Below are 19,624 nucleotides of genomic sequence, written 5' to 3' on the forward strand. Positions count from 1 at the left end.
CTAAGCTTGCAGTAGACACCAAAATTGGTTGTGTGGTAGAGTTAGGAGGCTGTCTTAGGATATGATTATGATCTAGATCAACAAGGAATGTAGACAAAGTAATAGGAGATGAAATTTAACTCAGACAAGTGCGAAGTGCTGCATTTTAGGAAGTTAAATTAGAGCAGGAATTTGAAATTACAGGGCCCTTGGGTACGTTGAAACACAGAGATGGGGAATGTGCTGGCACAGGTAGACAAGGCTGTGAAGAAGACATATAGCATGCTTGCCTTAATCGCATTAGCTACAAGAGTTGGGATGTCATGTTACGGCTGCACAGAATGTTGAGAGAGACAGCACCTGGAATATTGTGTGCTGTCTGGTCACCACACTATTGTAAGAATGTGATTAAGCTAGAGAGGGTGCACAAGGACGTTGCAAGGGCTATAAGTTTTGAGTACAAGGAAAACTGGAAAGGCCAGGACTGGAGCAAAGGCGGCTGTAGCGTAACCTTATCGAGGTTTATAAATTCATGAGGCTGAGCCAGTCTTTTTCTCATGTTAGGGGAATTGAAAACTAGACAGGTTTTGACTCCCTTCCTTTTGGAAACCTTTGCACAGACTTGAAGTCGGTGGGGAAATATTTAAAGGGCTCCTGACAGCAAGATTTTTTTCACCCAAGTAGTGATGGGTATATGGAATAAGCTGCCATGGGAAGTAGCAGAAGCAGGTACAAATACAATGTTTAAAAGGTCCTTGGGATATGTTCATGGATAGAAAAGGTTTGGAGGGATGTGGGCCAAATGCAGGCAAATGGGACTAACTCATTAAGGGCACCAGAAACGAGGAGAATACTCCCCCATTGATAGGAAGCATGCAAGATGATCTTGAAGAGACCATGGCAACGAACCAGTGAGGGGATCAGTCGCTGCTGGCGACTTGTGGTCGAAGGGCCCACACAGGCTGAGAGCTGCTGGAGACTGGCTTATGGGAACCAGGTATTGGAACCGGGATTCTAGAGGGTGCTGAGGGTAAGAAGGGATCCTGAAGGGCCTTGGGTGTTGAAGCCTTCCTGATCGTGTCAAGAGGTTTGGATCTGAAGCTGCAGCCACACAGATTCCAGGAGGATTGGAGATGAATCCACAGACACTCAATGACTCTGAGGGGATTTTCTTTCTTACTGTAAAGGGCACCGGGCAACACTAATGGTGACCCTTTGTCTGCCTTACAACAGGCAGAAGGCAATTTTGTGTAATATTACATGTTCTGTACTATTACATGACAATACAGCAACCTCCTTTGAAGAAGACCACAGAGCCCACCTCACTGACAAAAGACAAAGGAGGAAAAACCCAAGACCCAACCCCAACCCACCAATTTTCCCTTGCAACCGCTGCAACCATGTCTGCCTGTCCCGCATCGGACTTGTCAGCCACAAACGAGCCTGCAGCTGACGTGGACATTACCCCTCCATAAATCTTTGTCCGCGAAGCCAAGCCAAAGAAACAGGAATCTTGGCTAACATGGACAAGTTGGGCCAAATAGTTAACTTTTAACATTTATATTAAGTAAAATGAAATAAACAACATTTTGACTAAATTTTTGTTTATGGCTTTGATGATACATGGCTCAAAATTGAAACTATTCAAGCAAGGTCCCACATGGGAGGTTAGTTTAGAAGGTTAAGACAAGAGGTATCCATAGAGTGGTTGTAAACAGGATTCAAAATTGGCGGAGTGGGAGAAAACAGAGAGTGGTAGTGGATGGTTACTTCTCAGACTGAAGGTCTGTGGTGAGTGGTGTGCCTCAGGGATCTGTGTTGGGGCTATTTTATTTGTTTATATCAACGATCTGGATGATAATGTGGTAAATGGATCAGCAAGTTTGTTGATGACATGAAGGTAGGTGGTGTAGTGGACGAAGAAGATTTTCAAAGCTTGCAGAGGGATCTGGACCAACTGGGAGAATGGGCCAGTAAATGTACGACGGAGTTTAACGCAGACAAGTGTGAGGTGTTGCATTTTGGAAAGACGAGCCAAGGTAGGACATACACAGTAAATGGTAGGAGTGCGGAGGAGCAAAGAGACCTACAGGTGCATTGGGTATAAGAGTTGAGTTACAGGGAAAGATTAAACAGATTAGGACTTTATTCCTTGGAATGAAGAAGAATAAGGGGAGATTTGATAGAGGTTTCCAAAGTTATGAGGGGTATAGACAGATTAGAAAAGATAAATATGAGAAGACGTGGCTTTAGGGTGAAAGGGAAAGTTTTAGGGGGGAACATTAAGGGGAACTTCACTGGGAGTGGTGGGAGTGTGGAATAACATGCCATCTGAAGTGGTGGGTGTGGACTCTTGAGTTAAATTGGATAGACACATGGATGGGAGAGGTCTGAAGGGTTCTGGAATGGGAGCAGGTCATTGGGACTAGCTGAACAGACCAGAAGGCCGAACGGCCTGTTTCCTGTTCTGTAGCGTCCTGGGGTTCTACAAGGCTTGACTGACCGAAGCGAGGCACATTCTAGAAACAAGACATCGATTGGCCTCACTCCGAAGTTTGGAGGAGGACGTTCCATTCTTGACCACGACCCTGTTGGTGCCTGTGAATGCAGGAGGAAGGGGGCGAGGTGAAGACAGAAGGCGGCCGGCTGGGCTTGATCTTAATGGGCAAGTGGCCAAGAGCTCACCTGGTTTTGCACCAATGAAATCCAGGTCTGAAAGAGCAGATTAAGTCGGGCTTGGTGATACTTGCGTGTCGTTTTCACCGCGATGAAAATGTCAGCGAGTTGCATTTTATGTTTCCCGGAGCCCGTGTACCTGTCGTGCAGGGGAACGTCCCAAAGCATCAGTGCGGCTTCCTCCTCCGAGGGAGGAGCAGCCTGTTCCCTTCCCGCTGGGTCGCTCACGGGCCCTTTCCCCTGAACGCGAGCCCGAAGGAGCCTGGCTGGCTGGACATTTTGGTGCCAGCTCGGTCCCCTTTGTGCTGCGGTGCTGGGAGAAGCGTCGGACCTCCCGGGCGCGGCTCCAGCTCGTTGCTTCTTCTGGAGGCTGCCTCTCTGCCGGCTTGCGTGGCCAAATCTTCCGGGGGGCTCTCTGAACGGCTGCCCGGGGTTTGCGAGCTGCAGATCGTGGCGCCCCCACTGCTGGAGCCCCACCAAGAGCAGGAGCGACGTGCAGAGAGTCAAGGCGAGCAGGAAACAGAGTCGACTGCTTGCAGCACGGCGTAAACGCATCCTCCGCGATCAGCCCGAGCCCGGCGGGGCGAACGAGCGGCACCGCGGCAGGTCCAGAGCCGCTCCCATGTCGGATCGGACCCCCGGCGGCCGCTCTCCCGAATCCGCTGTCACAAGATCCGGCTCTTGCCCAAGTCCGGCCCGTTGGCTGCGCTCTTCGCTGCTCATTCAGAGGATCGATCGAGCCGGCTCCGGCTCAGTTCAGCTCTTCCTTTGAACTGGATCGCCACCTCTCGTGGAGGACTACGCTGCACCGGGAAGTTTCCGAATGGGGGGCGTTTTGGCTCTTTCCTCCCCGAACAGCACCCACCAACTTTCATCTTGCTCTCCTTGCAAAGTTATGTCGCCATAACTCTGACGACAAGAAAGTTACGTTGGGAACAGTCCTTGCGACTTTCAAGTGCCACAGAGAGAATAAAAGAGCAAAAGCGAGTCAATGAATCACAAATTCGCATTTAGTTCATGTGGAAAATCTTGCCATCACCAACATTCAATTAAGCCATGGAAACAGGTCCAACTTGTCACTGCGAGCCAAGCTGTCCACCTCAGCAAGTCCTATGAGCAGCCCCTATCCTGCTTACCCTTTCCTACCAAGGGATAGACAGAGTGGATGTGGATAGACTATTTCCGTTAAGAGGAGGAAAGATTAAAACAAGAGGACATGAGTTAAGAATTAAGGGGCAGAGGTTTAGAGGTAACATGAGGGGGAACTTCTTGACTCAGAGAGTGGTAGCCGTGTGGAATGAGCTTCCGGGAGAAATAGTGGCGGCGGAGTCAATTGTATTATTTAAGAGAAGGTTGGACGGGTCTATGGATGAGAAGAAGATGGAGGGTGATGGGCATTGTGCAGGGAGGTGGGACGAGAGAGGGGTGTTGGGTTCGGTGCGGACTAGAAGGGCCAAATGGCCTGTTTCCGTGCTGTAATCGTTATGTTAAGAAGCATGGCATGCATCAATCAAATATTTTTTAAAAATCTTACAGTTCTATTCACCTCGACCACTTGCTCTGGCAATTCGTTTCATCTGGCAATAATATCGACTTCACCAATTCTCTCCTGTGAATCTCTTTCCCTGTCCTTCTGTCCTCAAGCTCTCTCCCCCCCGTCAGAGAGCTGCCCTCTTCCTCATCACTTCTCAGCTTTCTTCTCTTCTACCCTCCCATCTGAATCCACCTATTACCTCTTCAATTAGCCTCCTCCCTCCCCCCATCGTTTTATTCCATCTATTTTTTTTTCTCATACCTGATGAAGGGCTCAGGCCCACACTGTTGATTACCCTTTTCCTCCTATGGGTGCTACATAATCGATCTGCTATGTTTCTCCAGAACTGATCTCTGGAGCATGCCACAGGCCTCCATCTAAATAACAAAACCCCCCCACCCACCCACCACGATCATCAAGCTAATTCTGTATCCAATTAAAACCAAGTATTTGGGCACATCTTCATGAAGGATGACAGCTTGGTATCCTACAACACATTAAAAACTTTACAAATATCATACACTTGCCAGCTGTTGAATTTAGATATTGCCACTCCGACAAAAATCTCTAAAGTAACTGTTTCCTCTAACTCTTCACTAGTGTGCTCAGCTATATTTGCATTGCTTCTTCGATAACACTAGACAACATTTATCAAAAGGATGGCTTCCTGAAAATAAATTGGGGATTATGATAGACAACTTGAACACAAAGATAATTTCAGATTTGCTGCATCATGCAGGAGTTGGAGAAACATTAAACTAACTTTGATTGAACTGAGCATGTTTAATCACATAATGATGCTGACCTATTGCATTAATTCAACTGACCTAAAAATGTTTTGCCACTAATTTTCATTTGTTCTCTGCATCTGATGCCTCTTTTGTCAGTGCCCAAACAATAGTCAGCCAGCATTGATGGATTCCAGCTGCCCCAATATTGGTTTTCCATGGTCGCAATGTCCTGGTGACACCATGTTTGTCACTAACTGCACCAAGATCACAGGGAAGACGTCCAAGTGTGAATGAAGAAAATTAATTTTGAATGACAATGTTGCCCTTCATGGTTTTGTATGCTTGAAGCATGTTGTCAATTAGTTTGATGTAGTTTGGTGCCCTGTAGTTGCCAAGAAAATTCTCAACAACATCATGCAACATGCAAAATTCTCAACAACATCATGCAACATGCAAAATTCTCAACAACATGCCTTCCAAGCATGCCTAGACCTGAGATAACATTTGCATAGTACCTACATTGAGTGCATACCCAGACATGTTTGGATGGATCAGAACAGCTTGATTTGTGGGCAATAGACTAGTAGTCTTAAAATATCAGAGAAAATTACAAAAATAGGTTATATCAAAGAAAAGGTACATTAAAGGGAAATTTTACATAAGAAATAGGAGCAGGAGTCGGCCATCCGGCCCATCGAGCCTGCACCGCCATTCAATAAAATCATGGCTGATCTGACCATTGATTTAACTCCACCTACCTGCCTTTTCCCCATATCCCTTAATTCTTTAATCTATCTAACTGAACCTTAAATATGTTTAATGAAGTAGCCTCAACTGCTTCCCTGAAGAGAATGCCACAGATTCACTACTCTCTGGGAAAAACAGTTTTTCCTCATCTTCATCTTCAATCTACTCCTGAATATTGAGGCTGTGTCCCCTAGTTCTGGACTCACCTACCAGTGGAAACAATTTTCCTGCCTCTATCTTATCTATCCCTTTCATAATTTTATAGATTTCTATAAGATCTCCTCTCATTCTTCTGAATTTGAGTGAGTATAATCCCAGATGATTTAGTCACTGCTCATCAACCCTCTCATCTCCAGGATCAACCTGGTGAATCTCCTCTGGACTGCCTTCAAGGCCAGTATAACCTTCCTCAAGTATGGAGACCAGAACTGTACACAGTACTCCAGGTGCAGCCTTACCAGTACCTTGTACAGTTGCAGCATGACTTCCCTGCACTTGAATTCAACATTTCATTTGCCTCCTTAACAATCTGTTGTACCTGCAACCCAACTTTTGCGATTCATATACAAGCATTCCCAAGTCAACAGCCCAAAATCCATAAAATATCCCCAAAAATGTTCATGAAGAAAAATCTTAATTTTCCATTGTAATCTGTTGGTCTTTTTAAGATCTCAGAAAGGATGCAGGGTCTTGACCCAATGACCTGTTTGAAATATGTACAAACTTCACAGACCTTGAGCAGATTGTGCCCTGGACTCCAGAAGCAGTACTCTTTATTTGCATATATATTTGCTATCAGTGTGAAACTGAATCAACCTTGCCCTTATATTAAACAACAGACATGAAGCAGATTTGGAAAGCAGCATTCTGAACGGAGGCCGTACAGCTCCCTGGGGGCAGCAGCATATTTAAGGTTGGGGGGGGGGCACAGACTGAAATCATAAAATATTTTTTGTGTACGGAAACCAAGTAAACTCGACTGCTTCACAGGGAAGACCAGAGTCCTAAGGGGGCCAAAGATAAAAATAAAGGTTGAGAATGGCTGACCTAAAGCATAGTGAGACAATGTCCTTTGGTCTTTGGGAATGTCATCACCTTTTAATTCATGACCAGGTGCTCACTGACACCATATTCAGTCTGCATAGACACATAGAGCAGTTACAAATTTACCTTTATGGTTATAGGTCTTTATCATTACCAATACAGGTATTATATTTTGTTCTATGGAATATTTAATCACCTGATCCCAACATGTTGAATGGGATCATATAATGAAGATGATTTCTCTATGAACTGACAATCAGTGAAGAGTATATTTAGGAGTTGACACTCTTTAAGATGTATGTTTCAGTCCTGAAATAGTCTTGGGTTTAGGTTCCATAGCTGTGAACTCAAAAAATAGTTAGGTGAGGTAAATTAAAAGGAAGAGATGAGAGACTGTATATGCTAGGATCTTTCTGGAGGACTGTGGGTCAGGCAGGAATTTGACTTAAGATGCTGACTATCCATTGTAAATGAAAACTGTCTGTTTCACAAGGAAAGATTGAATAGGGAAATTTTAGATCTTTAGGTTTCTTGATGGGGTGAATGTTGAAAGGGTGTTTTTCTTAGAACAAGGGGCGATTGTTTAACGATAATGGGTCAGCTAGCTAAAGCATAGATGAGAAATTTTATTCTCTTGGAGCCTTCAAAGAACAATGGAAGTTGAATCTTTTCCTATTTCTTAATGAGTTCTTAATAAGTAAAGGAGATGAAAGATTCCCATGAGTGAACGGGAATGCAGTTAAATGGGTAACTCCCATTGAATGGACCGTGTAAACCTACCGGTCCCGTGGATCGACGCCAAACTCATCACGATGTCCCGTCCCGTGGAGCCCGGGGCGTGAGGTTGTATAAAAGTCTAAATCAAACAGTCTTGCGTCGACTAACCTGGTGCGTGTGTGTTGCTTTAGGGGCTCTACCGAAGTATATTTTTCCTATTTAACAATCTCAATAAACTAGTTTTGAAGTTCTGTGGGGGGGCCCCATCCTCGTTACTGCTGGATAATTTTCAAATGCACTGGTTCTCAGAGGGCTGGCCATTTAAGGACTGACAGAGGAGCTGCAACTTCCAGAGCTGGTGCAGCACAAATGGAATAAGTGATGGGCGGCATTGAAATTCTCATCATCCTCGACCAGGTCGACCCACCTCTCCTGCGGGGCCAGGGCTGCGCTTCATCTTTGTGCGGGGCCAGGGCTGCGCTTCATCTTTGTGCGGGGCCGCCGTCGCTGGGACGTTACGTCATGACGTCCCTTCCCTGACTCGTGCGTTTGACCTGTCACCCCAGTGATGAGAGTGCCCGGATGCGGAGCTGCTCTGTGGCCGCTCGGAGTTGCTGAATGAGGGAGAAAATGCCACTTCCCGTTCAAGTGTTAAATTTTCAGGTAACTGCTCGCAGCCGGGCCGATCCAAGGCGGGGGGGCGGGGGGCGGGGGCGGGGGCGGGGGCGGGGGGGCTCCTGTGGGAGAACGGAGCCGTGCGGAACCGGGGCGAGCATGACAGTTGGTTGCTGGGGGCAGAGCCGGAGTGAAGCTGCTCCCCGGGGCTCCTCGCTGCTCCGGCTCGGTGGAAGCGCACGGCTCCCCCCCCCCCCCCGCCGAGACCCCCGAGCCGAGACCCTTCGATCCAGCTTTGCTTCGTGTTCGCCAGCTGCAGCCACTGGAGCCGGAGCAAAGTGGCGCCCGATGACGACGGGCCTATCAGCTCAGGCTTCCTGGCCGGGCTCCTGCCACTCGCACCTCCCTGCTGATGCGCTTCTTTCAACAGCCTAGTTCAGTCCTGATCGCTTCCTCATTCAATTGGGCTCTCTCTCACGTTTAAGAGGCATTTGGATCATGAATGGAGGAAGTGTGGTGCTGGTCATACTGGGTGGAGGAAGTGGAGTGTCTGTAGTATAGAGAGCCAAAATTTCCATTACTTGTTAATATCAGAAATATGTGTTGATAAAGACTAATCTGGGCACAGTAGGATCTTGGCTACAGCAACAATGTAATCATTGATTTGGAGGTAGAGGTTTAAACCCCTCCACATCAGCTGGGGAATTGAAATTAGAGTATTTGTTTATACTAGGAAGTGGTGGAGGGGGGTTGGTGGGGGGGGGGGGGGTGGAGATTCAGGGACTGTGATCCCAAAGCGATCATCTGACATAGAAACCTTTCGTCTCAAGTGTATGACAAACTGGTTATCATTATCTTGCCAATTCAGTCTCAGCAACGTGGTTCACTCCTGAGTCTGGAGTAATTAGAATGCTGAACGATGTCAATGCGCAAATATGTACGGTTGCGTTCCTGATGTGACAGCTACTGACGTTACTGAATGTAATTTTAAGATAAGAATTCAATCAACACAGTTATTCTTGGCGATCTAATGCAAATTTTGAATGATTTTAGATTGAACAACTTCTTTTCGTGCAATTTAGAGTAAGCTGTAAGAGGCATCCAGGCTTACAGACTGTGACTCTGTTCAACAGTTCAGGGTCTATTTCTATCAGATGAACCACAAGAAATATAAAAAGGTATTCATTGTTGATAGACCCTGCCCATCAATAAACTTTCTGGACAATTTACACCATTTTTACCTACAGGACAGCCAAAAAACTATAACAACACTTTAATCTGAAGTTTGATGTATAAATCATTAGATAGATTTTGGTTTGGGAATTTTATGCTTCTGCCTTATATTAATGAGAAAGAGAAAACTTGCTTATCTTTGATAGTATTCAAAACTCATTTTGAATAAAAAAATTCTTATTTATTTGAAACTATGAACCGAGAAGGAAGTAATTACTTTATTAAATACAACTCCATGTGATATATTTGGAAATTAGAGTTAAAGGTTTTTTTTTTGGCAACTTTTGCTTCCAATATTTCTAAAAGGTTTTTAAGTGTCCCCAATGTCACCTCCCCTCAAATTCTCCTTTCTGTCACTCTGCTTTGGCTTCTACTTTGGTCACAGCACTATTTTAGTCATAAATAAAATTCTGTACAATATCCCCATTGATGGATGTTTACCTACCTAATTATTTTGCTGTTTAATATCTCTTCTGTCATCCAGCTTTGTGAAGCTGTTCTTGCGTGCTTCCTTATAAATCTTACATGGGCGCATTTCTGGCAGGGCTTTTCTTCTTTCCCTATTATCTCTCAGGTTATCTGAGCATCAGAATTTAGTTTTCTCTTTATCCTTGTAGTGTACCTTGGCACAACCTTTGCAGGGATTTCATTATAGAAAGTTATGGGAAGATTAGTGCTCATAGTGCTCTAGTATGGTTGCAGTGGCATAGTGGCTACATTATGTAATTATTGCCCTGCGGTTTGACTGCTTGGGTGAATCAAAACCTAATTTAACTCCGTTTGAAAACTTTATCCACAATGTAAATTTCATTCTGCAGTGTAGCATCTGTTGTACCTCAATCTCCCTGTGACTCAGTTCCTTGGACGTGTTTGTCTCTTCTAAATGTGACTTCTCACAATGTTTTCCTTGCTGCCTCCATTCAAAACTCTGCCAGATTTATCTTGTGAAAGAGAATCACACGGCCTTTCATCCAGGCTTACAGACTGTGACTCTGTTCAACAGTTCAGGGTCTATTTCTATCAGATGAACCACAAGAAATATAAAAAGGTATTCATTGTTGATAGACCCTGCCCATCAATAAACTTTCTGGACAATTTACACCATTTTTACCTACAGGACAGCCAAAAAACTATAACAACACTTTAATGTGAAAATAATGTAAAGGCATATCAAAAATAAATAAAATGTTGAGATTAAGAAGAAATTGGGGAGAAGGCAAATATTGGTTAAACAGATGGATTTTTGCAGAATCAATATGCCTGACAGCTTTGTTGGTAGCATGAAGAGGACAGTAATGGGAAAACCTGGAATAAGAGAAACAAGGATTTGAGAGGAAATATAATTTTGCTGCAACCTGCATGAGGAAAATGGGGTAAGACCATTAGAGGAATCAATCATTATAAATGTGATCCATTAGATATGCAGTCCAAATCTGCTCAGAATACTTCAAATATGGTCTGACCAGCGCCTTGTAAAGCCTCAGCATTATATCTTTGCTTTTTTATTCTAGTCCTCTCGAAATTAATACTGTAATTGCATTTTTCTTCCATATTACTGACTCACCCTGCAAGTTAGCCTTTAAAAAAATCATGCACTAGGACTCCAAAGTCCCTTTGAATCTCTGGTTTCTGAATTTTCTCCCCATTTAAGTCTGTGCCTTTATTTCTTCCACTAAAGTGCATGATCATACTCTTTCCTGTATTCCATCTGCAACTTCTTTGTTAATTTTCCTAACCTGTTCAAGTCCCTTTGCAAAATTCCTGCTTCCTCAAAACTACCTGACCCTCAACTTATCTTCATATCATCCACCAGCCTGGCTGCAAAGCCATCAATTCCATCATCTAAATCATTTATGTACAATGTGAAAAGTAGGAGACCCAACACTGCCCCTGTCACTAGTCACTGGCAACCAACCAAAAAAGGCTCTGCCAGTGAGCCAATCTTCTATTTACGCTAATACTTTTCCAGTAATACCATGCACTCCTATCTTAGCAGCTTGATGGGCAGCTCCTTGTCAAAGGCTTTCTAAAAATCCAAATAAACAACATTCACTGACTCTCCTTTGTCTGTCCTGCTCATTAGAATTTCATCAGATTTGTCAAGCAAGATCCTTGCTGTTTTACAAATATGATGGTTGTAAATTGTAATATTCAAAATGGGTATATGTTTAATGAGCAAAGATTAATGATTTTTGTTCAGTGAGCAAAGAGAAGATAGACCCTGTTGATCAGGATAGAAATTATCAATCAGTATTTCAGGTCAGGACCTAATACACTGAATAACAATTTTTTTCCCAAAAGATTTGCTTCCTCAAAAAAATGGGGATTAAATAAATTAACTTTTATTGAATTTAGCATGTTTAATCACATAATGATGCTGATGTGTTGCATTACTTCAACTGATCTAAAAAAAATGTTTTGCCATTGATTTTCCTTTGTACTCAGCATCTGATGCCTCTTTTGTCAGTGTCCAACAATATGATTTTCCTTTGTACTCAGCATCTGATGCCTCTTTTGTCAGTGTCTATTTCTATCAGATGAACCACAAGAAATATAAAAAGGTATTCATTGTTGATAGACCCTGCCCATCAATAAACTTTCTGGACAATTTACACCATTTTTACCTACAGGACAGCCAAAAAACTATAACAACACTTTAATGTGAAAATAATGTAAAGGCATATCAAAAATAAATAAAATGTTTTGCCATTGATTTTCCTTTGTACTCAGCATCTGATGCCTCTTTTGTCAGTGTCCAACAATATGATTTTCCTTTGTACTCAGCATCTGATGCCTCTTTTGTCAGTGTCCAACAATACTCAGCCAGCATTGATGATTCCAGTTGCCCTGATACTGCTTTTACATGCTCGCAATGTCCTGGTTAAAACCTTTCACCATGTTCATCACTGACTGTACCAAGATCAGTAGGGAAGACATCCAAGTGTGAATGCAGAAAATTTCAAAGATATATTGCACTTCATGGTTTTGTAGGCTTGAAGTAGACTTAAAATATGACAGGAAATCACAATAATAGGTCATATAGACAAAATAGTACGCGATAGGAAAATTTTAAGGTGATTTTCGTGAACAACGACTCAAAATCTATAAAATACATCCAGAAGGGTTCAGGAAGAAAAATCTTTGTGGTAGCGAGTCCCTTTATCGTTGACTGGCATTTCTATCCATGGATACTGCCAGTCCTGCTGACTCCCTCCACCTTCTCTTTGTTCACTCACGGTTCTAGCATGTGCAGTGGTTGTGTTACTCTTCATGGTTTTTGTTCAGCTATTTATGTTAGTTTAATACAAAATCTAATTCTTTATGAGTGTACTACAACCATGGTAATCAACAGTGCTACTATATTATATCTATGGATTCGATGTCATTTGATCAACTCGTATATTAGTTGTATATTCATCTACTTTAGACTTGATATCTTGGAAGAACAATTCCTTTTTTTAGTGAAGAATCAAATGTATTGATATTTACTTTTGTATATTTTGCTGTTTTAAAACAAAATTGTTTCCAAAGGAGCCAGTGCTGCCGTTCATATTCATGCTACTATTTTTCTTTTGTGCTTTGGTGATGTGATTGGCAATTTGTAAATACCAATCATGTTATCTCCTTCATTGTTTGCTGTATGTTCTGTGGAAGAAAAGATTATAATTGTTATGGTGAATAGAAGAGGGTGATGTTTAGTAGTGAAAGAAATATGATGCCAAAGGTTTTATAAGTAAATATGATGTTTGCAAGAGATGGTGCTTATTTTAAATTGCTAGATAAGTGATTAGTTATGTTATAGTATAGCAAGATTTGTTTTAACTTTAAGCACAAGTATGGAACTGCAATAACTGAGAATTTCATTCCTCTTTCCCAGGCAAGCACTGTGTCAGGGGCAGGGAATGCAGATAGTCAGGAAGGGTGTCAAGATAGCTCTACTCCCAGCTCAGCCACCTCTTCGCTCTCAGACCTTTACCTGACACCCCACAGCAGTAGATCAGACTTGTTTCTACATAGTACGGCAGGAGATTTCAGCCTTAGCGCCAGCTTGTCAGCCTGCACGCTGCTCTATGAGGTACCTCAATCACAAGGAAAACTGAAGGAAGCACACCATTCAACTACTGTTAATCTGGTTTGAGATAGGGGAACATACTGTATTTGTGAAGCTATTTTAATCTACATTTTAATCATCTAAATGCAAAATCCCATGGTGCTGGAAATCTGAAATAAAAGTGGAATATTCTGGAAGCACTCATCAGGTTGGATAAAATCTGTGGAGGGAGAGAGAAAAACAAAGTTAATGTTTCATATTGATAATGTTAATTCTGTTTTTCTTTCCAAAGATGCTTCCTGAAATGATGAGGATGTTAACATTTTATATATTCATATTTTAGTGTTGATGCCAGAGAAGCAATTGATAATGCTGTAAGCTACCTTGTGATTAATAAAACTTTGAGCTCCTTCTCAGACTTGATGGATAGCAGGAGTTCCCACATTTGAGCAAAGAAAATGGGATGATGTCCCAGCAAAAGTTTGAGGATCTTCTAATTATAATAATGGTGAATGACCAAATCTATTCCAAACTTTCTGTTCAGATTCCAAATTTATTTTGACCATTAAGTATTTTATTTGAAGCCAATAATGACAAGACCTACCTAATTTTAATCCAGCACCAATGGTATTCAGGTACTCCTGAAGCAAGGTTTCATTTGGCTAATAATTCATTTGCACATTGAAAGAGCTTTTTTTAAAAAGATATTACTCTGTATGCTGCTGTTTAGTTATAAAGCAACGGCAAAGTTCCTTTGGTTTTGATACTGTCAAACTTTTGAGTTGGAGCTGAAGATCTGCTGAATGAAGGAACCGTCTGAAAATGAACTGTAAAGGGGATGCAGAATAACTATCTGTTTAGCCTCATTTAATTATTAAAATGTGAAACGTAATTTGTTAAAGTGATGAAACTTGTGAGCGGGGAACTAGAATTTATATGGGGAATAATTATCTTGTTAGCCAGGGAAGGAAGTGTTTCAAATGCAGATAAATTTGAAAATAGCATTTAAAACCCCTTTACAGAACAACGAGCCTTTTTTTAATTAGATGGTGATCATTGATCACCCCTGGCATTCACAGCAATGTCCTACTGAAGGGCATTCTGTTGATTCATTCCAGGAGCGTTAATGAACTGCAACACGATGTAAAACAGTTCTAATATTTTCCAGTGTTCCCAGGAGGGAGCAGTTTGTACTGTGTGCCTATTCATGCACAACCATGAAATTCCGACTTTAGGGTTCCTACTCAATTACATTTGACTCGCCAATACTTCTTCTGAACTTTGTTAGTGCTAGTTTCAAAGATAATTTTAATCAACTTTTGTAACTCAATCCATTTTCAGACTAAATTGCTGAATATCAATGACTTTTTGAGCTGTAATTGAAACAATTGCAGCATCATTCTTCAGTGACGGATGTCATCTGAAAATAGATAACTGTTCGTTGACATCCCGTTAAGAAATGGGATGTTGGCTGTATAATTGGGTGAGAATCATTTTAAAAGTAATGTTTTTAGCCAAAGTCAAATAAAACAAAAATGGTGTTTTTGTTTGGTTGCTTATATTATAGAACAGCATATACTTGAGATTCTGGAAACCTCAAATAGTGTGCAAATGATCACTTTGTTAACTAGTTAGTGGACGTCGTTGCTTTATAGATTACAATTCTTGAAGGTTACATAGAGTATGAATTAAAACCACATTTTACAGAGTGTATCTCAGCATTAATTTTAAAATGGGATGTTTGTATATTTTGCTGTCAATAACACATAAATCGCAGTCTAAAATGACAATTGCATGCCATGTTGTGCTGTCCCTTAATACGATTACTTGAAAACATACCTATCTACTTTCCAGGGCATTCTAGTCTCTAACACCTGCAACGTGCACTCCAGGATGCAACACAGCATCAACCCAACCCGATAAACCTCAGAAATCCTTGACCCATTGCTTTTAACCGTGATTACAAATGTTTTTCTTGGATTTCTGAATTCATCCACTTGTTAAAATTGTGCCTGAATTGACTTCAAGGTTCTCCTATATGACCACATTTCAAAACTACATCGTTGGCTGTGAGGTACTTTGAAATGTCCATAAAAGGATGTGAAATGTACTATACAAGTGGAAGGATTTTGTTCTAAAATTCTGCTGCCTCATGGACTTGCATCCTATCCTCCAATCCTAAACCTCAGTTAAGGCATAATTCTGCTATCCATGTCCTATTTCACATCAATATTAATTCTGACCCACTACATGCTATTGCCTCACAGCTCTTTCAAATACATTTTCACGCTCTTGTTTTTGAGTTGTACTCCTCGTGATTCTGCTCCTTCTCTATCCTAAATTATTATTAAAACTCTCCCCGCACCACCCTTTTCTCTTTGCTGCACCATTACCAATTGTTGAGATGGCTGGTTATAGATTTGGAGTTTGCTGATGTTCAGACAGAGGAGTTCAGACCCATTGCTAATAAGAATAATTAACAGCAATATCCCTTAAGATCTTGAAAACAGTAATAAAGTTTTGGCTAAATAGACTTGGGAAGCAGATCTGATGAGTGTTCAGGCCCTATAACATTATAACATTATTCATATTTCTATTGTTGGATGGGGAAGGCAGTTCAGTTAGGATTACAGTGTCTTTTATTGAAGATGGACATTTCTCTATTCTTGCTCTTTTCAAAATAAAAATCATGTTCACAGGTACATTGACCTGGGACACAGTTGACTGGAGAAAGAGATAGAACAATTCTTTAGATTATTTTAAGGAAGTTTAGTAGTTATGCTGTATTATGTGTGGCCTGTAGACATTTCACCAGTAATACATGGCTTTTCAGGTTAATAAGAAAGCCTTGAAAAAGCATTTCAATTTCAGCCAAAATATTTCGACGTTGGTGAAACATGAAATTCTGCAGACACTGTGGTTGTAGTAAAATGCACCAAAATGCTCGAGGAACCAAGCCAGTCTTTCAATGCTCATAAAAAGGGTGTTGAAAGACCGGCAGTGTTCCTCCAGCTTTTTGGTGCGTTTTTACTATTTTGATGTTGTTGCACAGCTCTTAAGTATTATTAAGTAAGATTACTAAATTAACAAATACCAATTTATTTTATAATTAAAACACACACTTGTTTTCTATATTCTCTCATTTTAATATGCAGTATTAATTGGAGACAAGAACCTGCCTGAGCAGTATTATAACTTTGTAATCTGTTTCTCAACTATTTCTGTATCTCCCTAGGGAGCAGTGGAACCAATGCAAATAGATGCTGACCCTCAGGATGATCAGCAGAATGCACCTGAAACAAACTATGTGGTGGAGAATCCCACACTGGTACGTCACAATTTGGATGTTCATTGATAAAAGGACCGATTAAATTATTTAAAAAAAAAATTATTTCACCCAATAAATTGCAAAGATGTATTAGTAGTAGTAGCCTTTATGGTCATTTAAAACCAGTACACTGTACACAGTTAAAAACGAAATTCTTTTGGCTTGGCTTCGTGGACGAAGATTTATGGAGGGGTAATGTCCACGTCCTCCAAAAACCACAATGCCATCCACATAACCGATACTACACATCAGACAAATCAAAATGCCATTTCTGCTCCAGACAAAACCAAAGTTAAAACTACGCAAGACTAAAACACATCTACACAAAACTACATAAAGAGTGAAAAAAAAAGTGCTAACAATACTGTTAGCTGAAAAAGCTGAAAAACTAGACAATAGGCACAGTGAAACAATCACATTTCAGAGACTTAGATTTTAAAAAGTCCAGTGGCTTGAAAAGAAGAACCGCCACACAGTTCACAAGTCCATACAGGCCCGCCAGCTTTGGCACCATAATGACAGAGACCCCTCCATGGCCTTGTCTCCGACCCCACCATCTGCTGCAGTGCTCTGTGCTTTAAAATGGCACAGCCTCCCAAACCTCCAGGCTCCCGGAAACCTCCTCCGCACAACAGCTGAAAGAATGATGGAAGCCTTTTGGAAAAAGGAAATGTAGTTTGCGAAGGGATAAATTGCAAGACAATAGAGGAAGAGTAATTTTCTACCACAATCGGGAATGCTGTGCGGTTAGATGAGGATGTCAGTGGCAACACAGGAATTTATTGTCCATCACATTCCTGTACTAAGGAGGGATTAGAGGGTCAATGTGTTGGAGTCACGTGTCGTCCTGACTGGGTAAGGAAGGCATATTTCCTTTTCTGAAGGATATTAGTGATCCATATAATTTTTTGAGAAAAAATTGTGTGCTTGCAATTATTGAGAGGATTTTTTTAAAAAAACAGATGTCATTTAAATATTCAAACTTTTCCCCAAAATATCTTGGTGAAATTCAAACAGATTTCTGGATCAATTGTCTAGAACTCTGGGTGCAAATCCAGAAATTTTACTATGATATTTATTGTACTCCATATCACAATTACAAAATATCATTCATCATTGTTCTAGGAATCCATGACCACACCTACTAACTACAGTTTTACTAATTCTTGTGGTTGGTGAAATCTTTTACAGTTCAATGTATGCCTGAAAGCTTTATAAACTTTTGATTATTTTAAGCAATATCTCCTTGAAGGTACTAATTTCTCAATTATTCCCGTGGAATGGGGCTGAAGAAAGATACCTGTCATGTTTGCACTTCTAACAATTGTATTTAAAATAAAATACCTGTGTTAATACCACAGCTATTATTGATTGTCATATCAAATGTGGGTGAGCTGCAACTATCCCTATTTCAATTTTGGAATTATTCTGTCTTCCTTTAGAAATCTGCATGCTAACCTCATTTCCACCTATTCCATTGTTCTCTGTTCAGAATAAAAGAAGGTATGGAGCCTCAGCCATTCAATTAATTCTGAAATTGGCTTCAAATCCTATAATTGATGAACTGTAATTGTTCAAAAGTTCTTCCACAACATCACCTGCTGCTTTGTCAATTCCACACACATGTATTTACCATCACTTTCTTAAACTTGCTTTGCTTATGGACTAACCTCATCCCTTAAATAACAACTTGTCTAAACTTCTAGCTTCATCAGTGTTCACCACTCAAAACCATGCACCTTGTAGATCTCTCCATAACCTTAAACTGTCTGTCTGTGTTATGTATATTTTTGTATATTGTAATTTTTAAATTTTAAGATCTTTTCCTTTTTTGTAAAAACTAGGGAAATTGTGGTCATATTTTATCAAGACAGAAGAAATGCTGGAAGTGTTTTTTTCAAAAAGCACTTTTGTGTCTATCTTCAAAGAAGAAGACACATGAAGGCTTCCAGAAATACATGAGAAGAGAGTCCAGTCAATCCTTAAAACTAATAAATCCGAAATTCTTGAAAATCTATATCTCAATTTTGAAAGATGTGTCTGAGGAGATGGTGGAGGCTGTGGTTATCATCTTCTAAAATTCTATAGATTATTGAATGCTTCTTGAAGTTTGAAGGTAGCAGTTATGATCCCCCCACCCCACACCTAGAGGGAGAGGAGAGAAAAAAAAGCACAGTTGACATATTAATCTGATCTCAATTGTAGGAAACTGCTGAAATTTATAATTCAAAGAATAGGATACAAGACACTTAGAAGTTAGTTACAAGATTGTGCAATATTAGCAATATTATATGGGAAATGGAAATCATATTGACTAATCCATTAATTGGCATTTAGTAATATGAATGAGGTGGAATCAATGGATATGGTGTATTTAGATTTTAGGAAGTTTTCTATATAGTGTGTTGGTGAATGAGCTTAGAGCACATTGAATTGGGAATCATATACTCATGGGGATGCTGGTTAAGATGTAGAAAACATGGATTAGGAATAGACCGGACCTGTTCAAGTTACCAGGCTTTGGATTACTGCAGGGATTGTTGCTAGGGCCCCAACTATTCATAATATTTGTCAACTACTTGACTGAATTGTAATAGTTCCAAATTTGCCAATAACACAAGAGGAAATTAGAATAGTAAACGAGGATGAAAGAGACTTCAATGGGACACTGACAAGTTAAGTGAATGGACAGTAAAATGGCAAAGGAGAAAAATGTGAGGTTATTTACTTCAGTAGAACAAACCAAAGGTTGATATGTTTTTAAGTGATGAGAGATTACGATGTGTTGATGTTCTTGTTCACATCACTGAAAAATAACATGGAGTTGCAGCGGGCAATTGGGAAGATACAATAAGTGGTATATTGCCCTTTATTGCAAGAGAATAATTCATAATTAATATTTCTACAAGGCTGTTGGTTGGATGACACATTGGCAATTTTGTTTTCCTTTCTTTAAAAAAAAAACATAT

General features: G+C 40.8%; 2 protein-coding genes across 5 annotated transcripts in view; one reads left to right on the plus strand and one right to left on the minus strand.

The window, feature by feature from the left end:
- rfng (RFNG O-fucosylpeptide 3-beta-N-acetylglucosaminyltransferase) overlaps positions 1 to 3,557 on the minus strand; it is a 32,393-nt gene extending 28,836 nt beyond the window's left edge. For all 3 annotated transcript variants that reach the window (XM_069930210.1, XM_069930208.1, XM_069930207.1), the window contains exon 1: positions 2,665 to 3,557. In XM_069930210.1, coding sequence (XP_069786311.1) covers positions 2,665 to 3,210 — 546 coding nt within the window. In that variant the 5' untranslated portion in view covers positions 3,211 to 3,557. The remainder of the gene's footprint in view (positions 1 to 2,664) is intronic.
- A 4,431-nt stretch (positions 3,558 to 7,988) lies between these two features.
- Positions 7,989 to 19,624, plus strand: part of gps1 (G protein pathway suppressor 1) — a 57,094-nt gene continuing 45,458 nt past the window's right edge. The window contains exons 1-3 of one of the 2 annotated variants that reach the window (XM_069930205.1): positions 7,989 to 8,091; positions 13,154 to 13,351; positions 16,563 to 16,655. In XM_069930205.1, the coding sequence (XP_069786306.1) occupies positions 8,047 to 8,091; positions 13,154 to 13,351; positions 16,563 to 16,655 (336 nt within the window). In that variant the 5' untranslated portion in view covers positions 7,989 to 8,046. The remainder of the gene's footprint in view (positions 8,092 to 13,153; positions 13,352 to 16,562; positions 16,656 to 19,624) is intronic. The other variant, XM_069930206.1, reaches the window with a different exon arrangement.

The sequence above is a fragment of the Narcine bancroftii genome, chromosome 3 (assembly GCF_036971445.1).
Source record: "Narcine bancroftii isolate sNarBan1 chromosome 3, sNarBan1.hap1, whole genome shotgun sequence".
Taxonomy (NCBI): domain Eukaryota; kingdom Metazoa; phylum Chordata; class Chondrichthyes; order Torpediniformes; family Narcinidae; genus Narcine; species Narcine bancroftii.